The 14,707-nt window shown below is 34.2% G+C and overlaps 2 protein-coding genes across 2 annotated transcripts; both read right to left on the bottom strand.

Moving 5' to 3' along the window:
• Window positions 1-439: 439 nt before the first annotated feature.
• Window positions 440-3,843, bottom strand: LOC135142568 (zinc finger protein 142-like). Its single transcript, XM_064074288.1, has 4 exons — window positions 3,749-3,843; window positions 1,878-2,518; window positions 1,233-1,358; window positions 440-507 (listed from the first exon to the last, which is right to left on the bottom strand). Exons 1-4 carry the CDS (start codon window positions 3,841-3,843, stop codon window positions 440-442), a joined length of 930 nt encoding a protein of 309 aa, XP_063930358.1.
• Window positions 3,844-3,851: 8 nt separating this feature from the next.
• On the bottom strand, window positions 3,852-13,822 carry LOC135142567 (zinc finger protein 462-like). The gene is made up of 7 exons (XM_064074287.1): window positions 13,647-13,822; window positions 11,942-12,376; window positions 11,654-11,875; window positions 10,504-10,617; window positions 7,881-7,884; window positions 6,296-7,124; window positions 3,852-4,006 (listed from the first exon to the last, which is right to left on the bottom strand). Exons 1-7 carry the CDS (start codon window positions 13,820-13,822, stop codon window positions 3,852-3,854), a joined length of 1,935 nt encoding a protein of 644 aa, XP_063930357.1.
• Between the last annotated feature and the right edge of the window lie 885 nt (window positions 13,823-14,707).

The following is a 14,707-nucleotide window of genomic DNA, read 5'->3' as shown; positions in this document are numbered from 1 at the left end:
AAAATGTTGTTTTATTATTTTGATTTTTTTCCAAAAATCTTGTCGTTTCGGGTAAAAACTCAATACGGAATCATAAACTACATGTACAGGAGTATGTTATTTCATACAATTTAAAACCCATTTACTATGTGCAATTTTGAAGTGACATCATAACATTATGGGTGGGGATGATTAGCCAAATTTTGGTTAGCGTTCTACCATCTACATGATATTCCTAACAAAAATACAAAATTTGACAACAATCGCCCCCTACATTCGGACATTATCTGTCGTAATAAAAATCCGGGACGGCAGACAGACAGACGGGAACGGGACAGTTATTTCTTTGTACTCTTATAAATTGTGGCGTCGCCGTTGGTACGACTTATTTTCGTTTAAATAAAAGTTATTTTATGAAATTACCAAACCAAAATAAACTTAAATTAGGTAACCTTAATAGTTACCATGTGGTTGCACCTACACCAGATAAACAGGTCTGGTTTACTACCCAGAAATTCCCTAGACGAGCTACCAAACAACCAACAAAGAAACTAAAGTTGCATATGGTTGCATATGTTTAACGATTTTTTAAATTCATTTTTCAAATTCAGTTTATTCAAATGCGATTTTGAGCCGCTGTTTTTTTTCGGCGAGAACTTTAAATTCAGTATGTAATGTATGTATGTTACGTAAAAAAACATTTAAAATGTTTCTAATCATAATCTTAATAAAAAGACGGTCACAAAATATAACACGTAACAGAGTCTGACACAAATGCTACAAAAAACGGACTAACAAAAAATAGATAGATACATTCACCGTTATACAGCGACACCCAACTAAACCTCAACTAAATAACACACGTGTTCATAAAAAAATGATCCACTTTTAAATTTGTAAAGGCAACTGATACAAATTAAACTACAGTTCCTTCCAAACAGCGCTTATTTATATGAGGCTTTAAATATTCACTGCGGTATATGAGATACTGATGACACTCGTACCACTTAATTTTTGTGTCGTCTAGATGGTTGTCATTTACGTGTCTTTTTAAACATATTCCATACTTAGTTTTGAAAGCACACTCATTGCATTTGTACCATTTAACGTTGTTGTCATTCAAATGCAAGTTATTTATGTGACGTGTTAAATTCCTTTTTCTTTTACATTTATATGAGCACTTGTCGCATTCATGCCGCTTGGTCGAACGGGAATCCCAAAAATGTGACGTGTTAAATATTTTTTGAGTTTACCTTTGTAGGAGCATTTGGCGCAATAAAACCAATGTACTTCGTCAGTTTGCTCGGAGTTGGAATTGTATGTAGCACCCTCTTTCAAAGAACTCACATTTTGAAGATTTTCTTTCGTTCCCGTGCATTCTGAAGTATTCTGAAGTGTCTACACCGTCTATCAAATAGGTATGTTGGCAATTGGCGTTCCCAATTATAAGAGCTCTACATTTTGTAATGTTAACTGGAAGTAACAATTCTGAGCTCCATTTGCACACTTTCAGAAGATCTTGAGCCAATGCAATACAAGTTATGTAAAAACAAAAAACATTTAAAATCTTTTTATTCATAACCTCAATAAAAGGATGGTCACACAAATATAACACATTACAGAATGCTGACACAAATGCTACAAAATAATTAATAAAAAAAAAATAACTAAACTAAACCTCAACTAATTGCCACACGTTTTTTTCTGTTTATAAAAAGATATTCCACTTTTAATTTTGCAAAGGCAGTTGGTACCATTTAACTACAGTTCCTTCTGAATAGCGCTTATTTATGTGAGGCTTTAAATGTTCACTACATTACATGAACAATAATCGCAATGGCATTATTTGATCTTCGAATGGATCTTTTCATGCTTTCTCAAATTTGTTTTTGTTTTACTTTTGTATGAACAGCTTCCACATTCGTACCACTTAATTTCTGAGTCGTCTAGATGCTTGACAATTACGTGGGTTTTTAAAGTTGTTCCACGCTTAGTTTTGAAATCACACTTATTGCATCTGAACCATTTAGCGTCTTCGTCGTTCAAGTGTATGTTGTTTATGTGGGCTTTTAAATAAAATTTATGTTTACTTTTGTACGGACACTTATCGCAAGCATACTGTTTTTTGGCATGGCTAATTTCAATGTGATATTTTAAAGATTCCTTGAGTTTAGATCTGTAGGAACATTCAGCGCAATAATACAAAGGTATTTCGTCAGTTTGCTTGAAGTCAGAATTGTATGTGGCACTCTCTTTCAAAGAACTCACACTTTGAAGATTTTCTTCCGTTCCCGTGGATGCTGAAGTATGCTGAACCGACTTTAACGACAGATTTGGCTCAAAGCAATATGTTGCGCCAACGTAGTTTCCTATGCTGGAATCCTCACTAGATGCTGCGTAACTAGATGTTTCTTCACTAGGTGTTTCCTCTCTAGATTCTCTGCTAGGGCCGTGATGTTCACTAATGTGTTGTTCAAACACAAGTGTCACTTCCGTCTTAAAATCACAGTCTTTACAGTGATAAGCTTCCATTTTGGCGCTGTCACAAGTAAATGTTTCCAGGGAGAATCAGTGTTGTCTCACATTGTTCGCCATAAGGAAAAGAGCAGTTGAACAATAAGGGCATAGTTTACAAGTGTGTATGTTTTTGCATAGAGACCTCCCACCTGTTGCGATTGCTTCACAGCATTTCAAAGTTGATATTCTGGCCACCTAAAATCGATTGATCACATTGTGAAAGAATACTGGCATTTTTCTTACTCAAACCCCGTTGGAACACAATAAAAACCGCAAAGAATTAAATATTTCTTTACACACTTTAACTAGAACGAACATAACCGCACAAATTAAAATCCCCAGTACAACTACATTACATTAATTTCTGCAATCGTGCCTACCAATCACAACAAAACACGTTGGCGTCAAATTCAAATTGGCGCAAATTCGAAATGTCTAAGCATGTGTTCTAATTGCCATTGGTTTTTTAAATGTTCTTCAGGTTTTCGGTTTTACGATTTCTCAGTTTTCTAACTTTACCGATTTTTGATAATTTTATTGTAATTTCTTAATTTTAGACTTTTAGTCGCTCAACTTTAATTTTTTTAATTCTTATGAATGACAAGAATAAACGTGGAAGTTCAACAAGGAAACAATGAACAGGTGTTCTCACTTCGTTTTTCACTTTACTGTGTCGTTATGCAGTCATGTACTTATTTAACCTTATGGTTTGCATATTATGTGCTTTATTTTATAAACGCGTTATATATTTATTTAATGTATGTAGTGTAAAAAATTAAACATTTAATTATTTTTTATTCAAAATCTTAATGAAAAGATAGTCACAAAATATAGCACAACATAGAGTGCTGACATAAATGATAAGAAAAATACTAGCTAAACAAAACATATGCTTATTACTACATTCAATTTAATACAGGGATACCCGGCTTATAATCAACTAAATGCCAACGTGCTTCGTTTTGTGTTTATAAAAAGATAATCTACTTTGACTTTTGTAAGGACAGTGTTCGCATTTGTACTCCTTAACATCCGTCCCATCCACATGGTCGCAATTTATGTGACGTTTTAAAAGAACACTGTGGTTCGTCTCATATAATAAACAAAAGTCACATTGATACTATTTGATCTCCAAATGGATTTTTACATGCCGCCTCAAATGAATTTTTGCTTTACTTTTACATGGACAATTGGCACATTCGTACCACCTAACTGTTTTTTCATACAAAAATTTGTTACAAACGTATCTCACGTTGCGTTGGCGGAATCCGGTGTTGCGAATAAGCAGTAATAACACGAATCCAATTCGCCCATCACATACATACATAAAACACATACGTTAAACATGGTCGAAATCACAAAATGTCGTTCGGTACACACGTCGCTTTGAGAGGCATGTCCGAGTTTAAACGTTCCAAAATTGAAGCCATAGAACACATAAAAGATAAACTCAGCATTTCCCTCTTCGAATTCACGACGACATTTACTTCACTGCTAATTTTCAAAGATGCTTAAAATTAACTGCTCGTGAATCAATCACATTTAGATAGTATTTTTAATTTAGGAAAAACCATCCATCCCCTCACAATTTAAAATATTACTTACCTATTTCACTAGAATAACGTTCCTTATTTCTTCGGTTCATAAAAAGAAAATAAAATGTATAATTTCGAGAGATTGCCTGAAATTAGATAACAACTTTCATGGCTGTTAAACTGTGTAAGAATCAGGAACGGTTAAAAATCCTAACGTACGGTCAAGCATGGTCAAAAATTCACATACTGAGGCGTCGATGCGATTTAAGTTTCGTTTAAACAAAGACTATGTAATGAAATTACCAAACCAAAGTCAACTTAACCTAAGTACCACCAGAAAAACAAGTGACGCATCTCAACCAAACAGGTCTGCTTTACTAATCACACATTCCCTCGACAAGCTACCAAACCACCAGCAAAGAAACTAAAGTTACACATGCTTGCCTATGTTTAACGATTTTTTAAATTCATTTTTCAAATTTAAATTATTCCAATGCAATTGACGCCGCTGGTTTTTTTTCGGCGCGAACTTTAAATTCAAATTGGGACACCACAATATTTAATGTATGTAATGTAAAAAAAAAGCACTTAAAATGTTTTTGATCAAAATCTTAATAAAAAGATAGACACAAAATATACACATTACAGAGTCCCACACAAATGGTACAAAAAGTAATTAAACAAAAAAATAACTAAACGGACCCGAGCTAAACCTCAACTAACTGCAACACGTTTTTTTTTCTGTGCTCATTCCGTTTTTCACTTTACTCTTTCGTTATTAAGTCATGTATTTATTGAACCTTACATTTCACATATTGTGTGCTTTATTTTATAAACGCGTTATATACATACATTAATTTATTTTATGTACGCAATGTAAAGACAGAACTTCCCTCGCTCCTGAAGTACAATGAAACATATCCAGCATTTTCGAGTTGAGTTCTTCTTTACACAATTTTGTAATGGCGGTATCAACGTTTTGGAAGGACACATAGATCAACTTGGATTGGTGCAGTGTAAAATAAATTGACTCATTCATTAATTTTTTTGAGCCACCTGTTTAAGCAAATCTAAAAAATTGGTCGAAAATTATTCGACAGGACTTACCTCGCTCCCTAAGTGCAGTGTCAGAAATCCCGCTTCTTCGAAAAATTAAAAAAGTAAAAGAGTATGCTATTTTATAAAATTTATTATAGACATTTTTGAGATGTTATGACATTGAAAGGGAGATTGGGCAAATTTTGGCCAGTTTTACCATCTGTACGGTATTCTTAACATACATATAAAATACAATCGCTCCGGTAGTTTTGGAGATTATTTGCCTAATAAAAATCTGACTGAGCCATGAGACCTAATTTTTCGTACTCTATGGGTCATGAAATGTCGGAAAATACAAAAGAAGCCAGTCGCCCTCCGATAGACTTGATTACAATACTGTCTTTGCTTACGCTCAAGAAGAAAATAAAATTCGCAAAATTAAATTTCATACTTTTTCGAACATTTTGTATTTTATAGATAGATAGAGTTTGTTGGTGTCATTCTACAGATGTATTTACACACGTCCAAAACAAAGATAATTAAGAAAATTAAATAATACAAGTAAGATGATACAATACTAATTAAGTCTACATAACAATGATTGGATTAATTATTATAGATCCACAGCAGTTATTGTAAAATATAATAAAGCCACTTTAATAAATGCGTTCGAATTTATGAAGTAAGTAGGTGCTCATCAACAGAGTAAAAGGCTTTGTGAAGTAAACTGCATATGTTTAACGATTTTCTTAATTCATTTTTCAAATTCACTTTATTCGCAAGCGATTTCGGGTCTCTGTTTTTTTTTCGGCGCGAATTTTTAATGCAAATTAGGACACCACATTATTTAATGTATGTAATGTAAAAAAAAACATCTAAAATGTTTCTAATCATAATCTTAATAAAAGCTGGTCACAAAATATAACATTTAACAGAGTCTGACATAAATGAACGAACTAACAAAAAATACATGTATATATATGTATATTCACTAAAATAGCACTAAACCTCAACTAAGTCCCACACGTATTTTTCCTGTTCGTAAAAAGATGATTCGATTTTAATTTGTGTTGGTACCATTTAACTTTAGTTCCATCCAAATGGTTACTAACTTATATAACGCTTTAAATACATATTCACTGCGTTATATGAGTAATAATCAGACGCATACTATTTGATCTTCAAATGTGTCTTCGCATGCCTTGCTAAGTTACTTTTTGTTTTACCTTTGTATGAACAGTTTTCACATTTGCACCACTTAATTTCCTCATCATTCAAATGATTATAAACTACAAGACTTTTTAAATTGGATGCTCGTTTGGTTCTGTAGGAACAATTGGGACACTTAATTTTTGCGTCATCGTCATATAGATGCTTGACTTGTACGTGCCTTTTTAAAGCTTCTTCATGCTTAGTTTTGAAATAACAGTGATTGCATTTGTAGCATTTAACGTCTTTGTGGTTCAAATGCAAGTTATTTATGTGACGTGTTAAATTCGTTTTTCTTTTACATTTATATGAGCATTTGTCGCATTCATGCCGCTTGGTCGAATGGGAATCCCAAATGTGACCTGTTAAATGTTTTTTGAGTTTACCTTTGTAGGAGCATTTGGCGCAATAAAACCAACGTACTTCGTCAGTTTGCTCGGAGTTGGAATTGTATGTAGCACTCTCTTTCAAAGAACTCACACTTTGATGATTTTCTTTCGTTCCCGTGCATTCTGAAGTATGCTGAAGCCACTTCAAGGACAGATTTGTTTTAAAGTTGCATTTTTCGCAAGCGTAGGTTTGTATGCGGAAGTCGGCACATAATAAATCATCTTTATATTCTTTCTTAAGCCTATGATATTTATGAATGTGTTGTTTGAACAAAACTGTTAGTTCTGTTTTAAAATCGCAGTCTTTACAGTGATGAGCTTCTATTTTGGCGTTGTTACAAGTAAATGTTTCCTGGGGGAAACAGTGTCTTCTCATGTGGTTGGCCATAAGGAAAAGCGAAGATGAAAAATAAGGATACACTTTACAATTGTGAAGATTTTCCACGTGTTGCGATTGCTTCACAGTAGCCAAAGTTTACATTTTGGCAACCTAAAATCGTTTCATCACATTATGGATGAATACTGGCAGTTTTCTTACCTAACAATCACAAATTTTTTCATGCAGGTGCAACTTGGACGCACCTAACCATACAAATTAAATTTGTTGGAGAAATTTTGATGCATAACCTTAAAAGTCGAAGCGACCTATCACAGAACAGTTGACGTGGAGGGGCAAACATGGAGCAATAAACAGGTTGGCTCATCGCGCATTACACTCCCCACTCCAAGTTTCGTTATGACCTTTTGTCGTATTGTCACGACGTCATGTTGTAAAACAGGAGAATTCGAAACACTCCAACATCGACATTTTGGTTGTCTATAATCGTCCTATTATAGTAGGAAAACAAATGAAACTTTGGCTACCTAAATGTACTCTGAGTACTGTTAAGATTGTAAATTTTCGTCCGCACTAACTGACGATTTAGAAACTATTTCTGATCCTTTGAATGTTCAAAAAACGAGAGTATTAAAGGATCTGTCGTGCCCAAATGGTTTTTGAGCGCGGTCGAGCATTTGGATACCAACAAAATTATTTATTTGGGTGTAGGCCCATTTCCTTGGAAATGGAAGCGCTAAACTGCTTGTGGGGGAAGAGGTAATAAGTAAACATTTTAATACATATATTGAAAAATAAGATTACAAACATAATAAAAGGATAAATGAGTGAATATGTAAATGAAGAATGGCAAAAAAGACATGAGATTAAACTTACATAACTAAAACATGCAAATTTATGTTAAAAAGCGCCACGCAATTGTGTTCCATCATTGAACCTTAAAATCTACGAAAATGGCCCACGCAACTAATTAAAATTAATCCTAAAACTCATCTAATATTGTCAGGCAATTAAAAACTTGAAATTAACCTAATAAATCTCGTATTATTTGCGATACCTTCTAAACAATGTTAATATGTCGACGAGAACATCTGTTAACGCTAAAAATTCCTTTCGCCCCTGCGCTATCTGTTCACGCCAAACGTATCGAAAATCCCCGAAAAAAAGCATAAATTAAACGCTTCATATGTACGATCGAACTCGAAAACACATTATGGTAAAAGGAGAGCAAGATAAGTTAAGTATGACTTGAAATGTAGACTTTCACAGATACAACATAGAGATTTTTCTATCTTCTTCTCGCTCTCAGCAAATTTTTCAAAGTTCGGATTTCTTCAAAATTCAGCAAAAATAGTAAAAAAACTCGGTACGGATACGGACGTAGTCTTCGACTGCAACTCGGAACTTGAATTAAAATCACTTCATGCGTTAGTGTTTTTATAGGGATTTTTACCCATTCATCTTGTCTCCCGCGACGTTAGTGAGCCATATTTCTTTGTGATTTATGTGTTACTCGGAATGCGACTTTAGGTCTTATTTCGTTGTTTTATAGGGTTTAATATGTGGTTTTTTCAACTTGCGTCATGGTTCTCATGTCGTCATCGCCACATTTCGTCAGCCTGTTGCATCCGTTCGTGAAGGCGGTGTTCTTTTATGTTTTTTATGCGTCTGAGTTTCGTCTGCAGCTGTTTTTAGTTTGGGTACAAATTCGAATGAAAGTAATTGCGATTGGCGATTTTTATGGTGTGCGGTTCTGCGCATGTTGTTTGCAATGTCTGACAAGCCCAATGATATTTGCAATTTGCGAATATGCGAATTTTGTTCTTACGTTCGGGGATTGGTGGTTGAGTTTGATTACTGTTTGAATGGTACTATATGCAGATTATGATATGCGTGTTAAGTAATTAAGATTTGCAAATTTTTGAATTTTGTTATTATGTTCTGGGGACTTGTTATTCGTCTTCTTGTTACGATTTTCTCGTGAACGAATTTAGTGACGGCTCGTCACAGATAGCGTCGACCAAATAAAAAATAATTTTGAATTCTTGGGCTTTTAATTTTTATTTTATTTTAATCAGTAAGTGTCCAGCAGAAGGGTTGTTCTAAAAATTGTTTTCTTTATTTTTTAATCGTTTAGTTTTTTAAGAAATCTAACCTGAATTTATTGACAAATTGTTTATGTCTCACTAAATAACGGTGACCTCATTTTAAAGCTTTTGGAGCAAGTTTTAATATTAAAATATTTAAGAATAACTATTTTTAAAAATATGTGCGTGAACGCTCTATAGATTTTGTTGTGGATGAAACCTCCCATACCTACTTGTAGGTATTATATTGCAAATTTATTAATAGGACGCTTGAGTGAAAATGAGCCTCGGCCATCTCATTTAATAGCATGTAGATAAATAGAAGAAACAAATCATTTAAGTAAATATTTTGCGGTTAGTAAATTAATGTTTCATTAATTTGTTTTTTGCCTAAAATAGTTCCAACGGAAAAAAAATTACGCGGCAACTTAAATGGTAAAAGCTGGACAACAATTAAAGGCAATTTACTCTAATCTGGTCCACGTTACTCATTGAGTAAACAGAGTAGGAGAACAAATTAGGCAAGAGCTACTTCAGGTAAATTCTTTGAGTAGCACGGTAATTTTTTTTAAGTGTCCGCTTAAGAGTTTAATTAAATCGTGAAAAATTAATCCACATACCTTTGACCACCAATGACAGGTGGATATTCCTGTTATACTTTGTAAGTATATGTAATGTAGAATGTTCATTTAGAACAAGGAAGGAAACAATGAACAGGTGTGCTCATTCCGTTTTTGCCTTAATTGTCTCGTTATGAAGTCATATATTTATTGAACCCCCGGTTCCTTATTCTTCTTATTATGTACTTTATTTTATAAACGCGTTATATATGTATTTAATGTAAGCTACCTAATTAAGAAACGAATCCAAATAATTTTATCCGGTATGATTATCAAATTTAATTTTGAAACCAATCACTGAAACAGCTTCAACAATACCGGCAGGTAAGGCGTTCCATGTCACGAAAACTCTGTTGGAAATAAAATGTTGGCTCACTCTTAGATCATATAATAAATAGATACCAATACTCAAACTGAAAGCTGTGACTAGACATGAAGCTATCTGTTGTCGTTTTCTACGTCAAGGGGAGTAGTATAATGCTATCCTTGTGTGATCACCACATCTTCATCTTTGTTATATGCATTTCATCTGTATATGTCTATTTCACTTCCATCCTTGTACCGCACCAGCGCAACAAATCGCTTTTGACAGATGTTTCTTCTAACCTCTCTTTCGAGTTGTTGTACAAAAAACAATTTTAGAATTTAGAACAAAGATCCTATTTTAAGTGATGTAGTCATAAAGGATCACAATTGCTGCCCAATAATTTACTATTCCTTTTGTTATCAACTGTGAATTATTTATAAAATCAAGCTGTCAACATCTTTCTTCCGAAGTTAGTTCAGACATACTTCCTAAAATTTAGACGCGCAAAATTCAAATAGTGATCAGCCAAGGATAGCTTCCTTGTAATCCCTCCATGCACGAGAGAGATGTGTGACAGGAGGATGTCGTCACAGGCTGTCCTAGGGAAAGAACACGGCATGGTGGTATCTATTTATTATATGATCTAAGGGCTCACTGTGGATCGAAATTTATCCTTCACTAGTTTTAAACAATGTCATCTAGTTCTAATAAGTGTATTCAGTGGAAACAAATGCCTGATGCGGATTTTTAAGCGCCCGAAAAGTAAAAATTAGGTCACCTTTCTTACGTCGATTTGAAAGCGTTGGAAGACCCATCATTGCAAGTCTGTCAGCATACTTTGGCCGAATTTGACTAAATGGAATTCTTGTGGCCTTCTTTGCACAGATTCTAATAATTCGATATTTCGTTGAAGAATCGGAGACTTGGCAAACTCAAGTACCGGGCTGGCATAGCTCTTATATGACAAATGCTTTCTCCAACAAATACACCATTTTGTTCGCATTTCTAATGGTACTCAGGGCATGTTCAGACCAAGAAAGAGTGGACGCGACAAGTATGTACCCCTAAATCGACATGGGACTCAAATTTACACATGTCTACATCGTCTATCGAATAGGTATGTTGGGAATTAGCGTTCCCAATGTAAAGAACTCTACATTTTGTAATGTTAACTGGAAGTAACAATTCCGAGCTCCATTTGCACACTTCCAGAAGATCTTGAGTCAATGCAATACAAGTTATGTAAAAACCAAAAACATTTAAAATCTTTTTATTCATAACCTTCATAAAAGGATGGTCACACAAATATAACACATTACAGAATGCTAACACAAATGCTACAATATAATTAATCAAAAAGATAACCAAACTAAAGCAAGCTAAACCTCAACTAATTGCCACACGTTTTTTTTCTGTTTATAAAAAGATATTCCACTTTTAATTTTGCAAAGGCAGTTGGTACCATTTAACTACAGTTCCTTCTGAATAGCGCTTATTTATGTGAGGCTTTAAATGTTCACTACATTACATGAACAATAATAACAATGGTATTATTTGACCTTCGAATGGTTCTTTTCATGCTTTCTTAAAGTTTTTTTTGTTTTACTTTTGTATGAACAGCTTCCACATTCGTACCACTTAATTTCTGAGTCGTCTAGATGCTTGACAATTACGTGGCTTTTTAAAGCTGTTCCACGCTTAGTTTTGAAATCACACTTATTGCATTTGAACCATTTAACGTCTTCGTCGTTCAAGTGTATGTAGTTTATGTGTTGTCTTAAATCCCCTTTTGCTCTACTCTTGAACTGACATTTTTGGCACTTGTGCCATTCAGCTTCTTGCTCATCTAAATGGATTCTATTTATGTGGACTTTTAAATTGGATTTATTTTTACTTTTAAAAGGACACTTATCGCATGCATACTGTTTGCTGGCATGACTATTTTCAATGTGATGTTTTAAAGATTCCTTGAGTTCAGATCTGTAGGAACATTTAGCGCACTTATACAAAGGTATTTCATCAGTTTGCTTGAAGTCGGAATTGTGTGTGGCACTCTCTTTCAAAGAACTCACACTTTGAAGATTTTCTTCCGTTCCCGTGGATGCTGAAGTATCCTCAAACGACTTTAACGACAGATTTGGCTCAAAGCAATATCTTGCGCCAACGTAGTTTTCTATGCTGGAATCCTCACTAGATGTTTCGTCACTAGATGTTTCCTCACAAGTAGATTCCTCACTAGATGTTTCCTCTCTAGATTCTCTCTTAGGGCCGTGATGTTCATTAATGTGTTGTTCAAACACAAGTGTCACTTCTGTCTTAAAATCACAGTCTTTACAGTGATAAGCTTCCATTTTGGCGCTGTCACAAGTAAATGTTTCCAGGAAGAATTAGTGTCGTCTTACGTGGTTCGCCATAAGGAAAAGAGCGGTTGAACAATAAGGGCATAGTTTACAAGTGCGAATGTTTCTTCATGAAGACCTCCCACCTGTTACGATTGCTTCACGGTATTCAAAAGTTGATATTCTGGCCACCTAAAATCGGTTGATCACATTGTGAAACAATACTGGCATTTTTCTTACCCAAACCCCGTTGGAACACAGTCAAAACCGCAAAGAATTAAATATTTCTCTACACACTTTAACTAGAACGAACATAACCGCACAAATTAAAATCCCCAGTACAACTACATTACATTAATTTCTGCAATCGTGCCGACCAATCACAACAAAACACGTTGGCGTCAAATTCAAATTGGCGCAAATTCGAAATGTCTAAGCATGTGTTCTAACTGCCATCGATTTTTGTTTTTTAAATGTTCTTCAGGTTTTCGATTTTTTGATTTTTCAGTTTTCTGTATTGTATTGTATTGTAATTTCTTAATTTTAGACTTTTAGTCGCTCAACTTTAATTTTTTTAATTCTTATGAATGACAACAATAAACGTGGAAGTTCAACAAGGAAACAATGAACAGGTGTTCTAATTCCGTTTTTCACTTTATAGTCTCGTTATGCAGTCAGGTACTTATTTAACCTTATGGTTTGCATATTATGTGCTTTATTTTACAAACGCGTTATATATTTATTTAATGTATGTAGTGTAAAAAATTAAACATTAAATTATTTTTTATTCAAAATCTTAATTAAAAGATAGTCACATGTTTTGTGCAACATAGAGTGCTGAAATAAATGATAAGAAAAATACTAGGTAAACAAAACATATACTTATTACTACATTCAATTTAGTACAGGGATACCCGGCTTATAATCAACTAAATGCCAACGTGGTTCGTTCTGCGTTTATAAAAAGATAATCTACTTTGACTTTTGTAAGGACAGTGTTCGCATTTGTACTCCTTAACATCCGTCCCATCCACATGGTCGCTATTTATGTGACGTTTTAAAAGAATACTGTGTTTCGTCTCATATAATAATCAAACGTCACATTGATACTATTTGATCCCCAAATGGATTTTTACATGGGGTCTCAAATTAATTTTTGGGCTTTACTTTTACATGGACAGTTGGCACATTCGTGCCACCTAACTGTTTTTTCATCCAAATGGTGAAAAACTACATGATTTCAATGCGACGGCAGTTTAGCTTTGTATGGGTAATTTTCACATTCATACCAATTAATTTTTTCTTCATCTAGATGTTTGATTCCTACGTGTACGTTTAAGGATATTTTATACTTAGTTTTGAAAGAACACTGATTGCATTTGTACCATTTAACGTCTTCGTTGTTCAAGTGTAAGTTTTTGATGTGTTTTTTTAAATTAGCTTTTGCTTTGTCTTGAATGGACATTTTTGGCACTTGTGTCATTCAATAACGTGTTCATCTAAGTCAATTCCATTTATATCGTTTATTCGTATGGTTATTTTCAATGTAACGTTTAAATATATATTTTTTGAGTTTAGTTGTGTAGGAGCATTCAGCATAGTAACACCAAGGTATTTCGTCAGTTTGCTTAAAGTCGGAATTGTTTGTAATCTTCTCTTCTGAAAAGTTCACATTTTGAAGATTTTCTTTATTTCTCGTTCGTATGCGGAAATTCTCATTTGATAAATCCTTTTCAGATTCTTTCTTAAAGCCGTTATGTTTATAAATGTGTTGTTTGAACAAAACTGTTTGTCCCGTCTTAAAATCGTAGTCTTTACAGTAATAACCTTCAATTTTGGCGTTGTCGCAAGTAAATTCCTCCGGAGATGGACGGTGTCATCTCACGTGGTTGACCATAAAGAAAAGCAAAGTTGTAAAACAGGGACATAGCTTACAGTTGTGAACATTTTACCATGAAAATCTCCAACGTGTTGTGATTCCTTGACAGTTTTCCAGAGTTGACATGTCGTCCACCTAAAAACGTTTTATCACACTATGGAAGAATACTGGCACTTTTCTTACTCAAAGCTTGTAGGAGCACAGTTACAATAAAAAAAGATAAAAATTTTCTTCCCGCACGTGCAATTCGGCCGAACATAACCTCACGACCTAAAAGCGCCAGGGCAAATAGATTACATTACCCAGTAAACGCAGTTACGTCGTAGCGATGTTAATGCCACTTAACTCTGTCTACGATCTTGTTAGCTGTTACATCCCAAACTGCGTACATTTGCTTTCCCTGTGCTATGTAATGTAATCAACAGTGACCCATGCTTGTAACATACTGGTGACATCCACATTGTTTCAGAC

This window comes from Zophobas morio, unplaced genomic scaffold (assembly GCF_036711695.1).
Source record: "Zophobas morio isolate AGI-343-1 ecotype UQ-CSIRO unplaced genomic scaffold, CSIRO_AGI_Zmor_V1 ptg000049l, whole genome shotgun sequence".
NCBI lineage: Eukaryota > Metazoa > Arthropoda > Insecta > Coleoptera > Tenebrionidae > Zophobas > Zophobas morio.
Note: the sequence above shows the minus strand (reverse complement) of the source record. Positions and strands in the feature narration are given on the sequence as shown.

Bases quoted from the DNA above. Each gene is read 5' to 3' on its own strand.
- LOC135142568 (XM_064074288.1), bottom strand. From the start codon at position 3,843: ATGTTTAACGTATGTGTTTTATGTATGTATGTGATGGGCGAATTGGAT. The intron at 2,519-3,748 runs GTGAGATACGTT...TACTTGTGACAG, and splicing joins CCGGATTCCGCCAACGCAAC to CGCCAAAATGGAAGCTTATC. The intron at 1,359-1,877 runs GTAAAACAAAAA...AGAATACTTCAG, and splicing joins TGGAAGCTGTTCATACAAAA to AATGCACGGGAACGAAAGAA.
- LOC135142567 (XM_064074287.1), bottom strand. From the start codon at position 13,822: ATGTCCATTCAAGACAAAGCAAAAGCTAATTTAAAAAAACACATCAAA. The intron at 11,876-11,941 runs GTATGCATGCGA...CCACATAAATAG, and splicing joins AATAGTCATGCCAGCAAACA to AATCCATTTAGATGAGCAAG. The intron at 10,618-11,653 runs GTACGAATGTGG...TTCTTTCCCTAG, and splicing joins GACGACTCAGAAATTAAGTG to GACAGCCTGTGACGACATCC.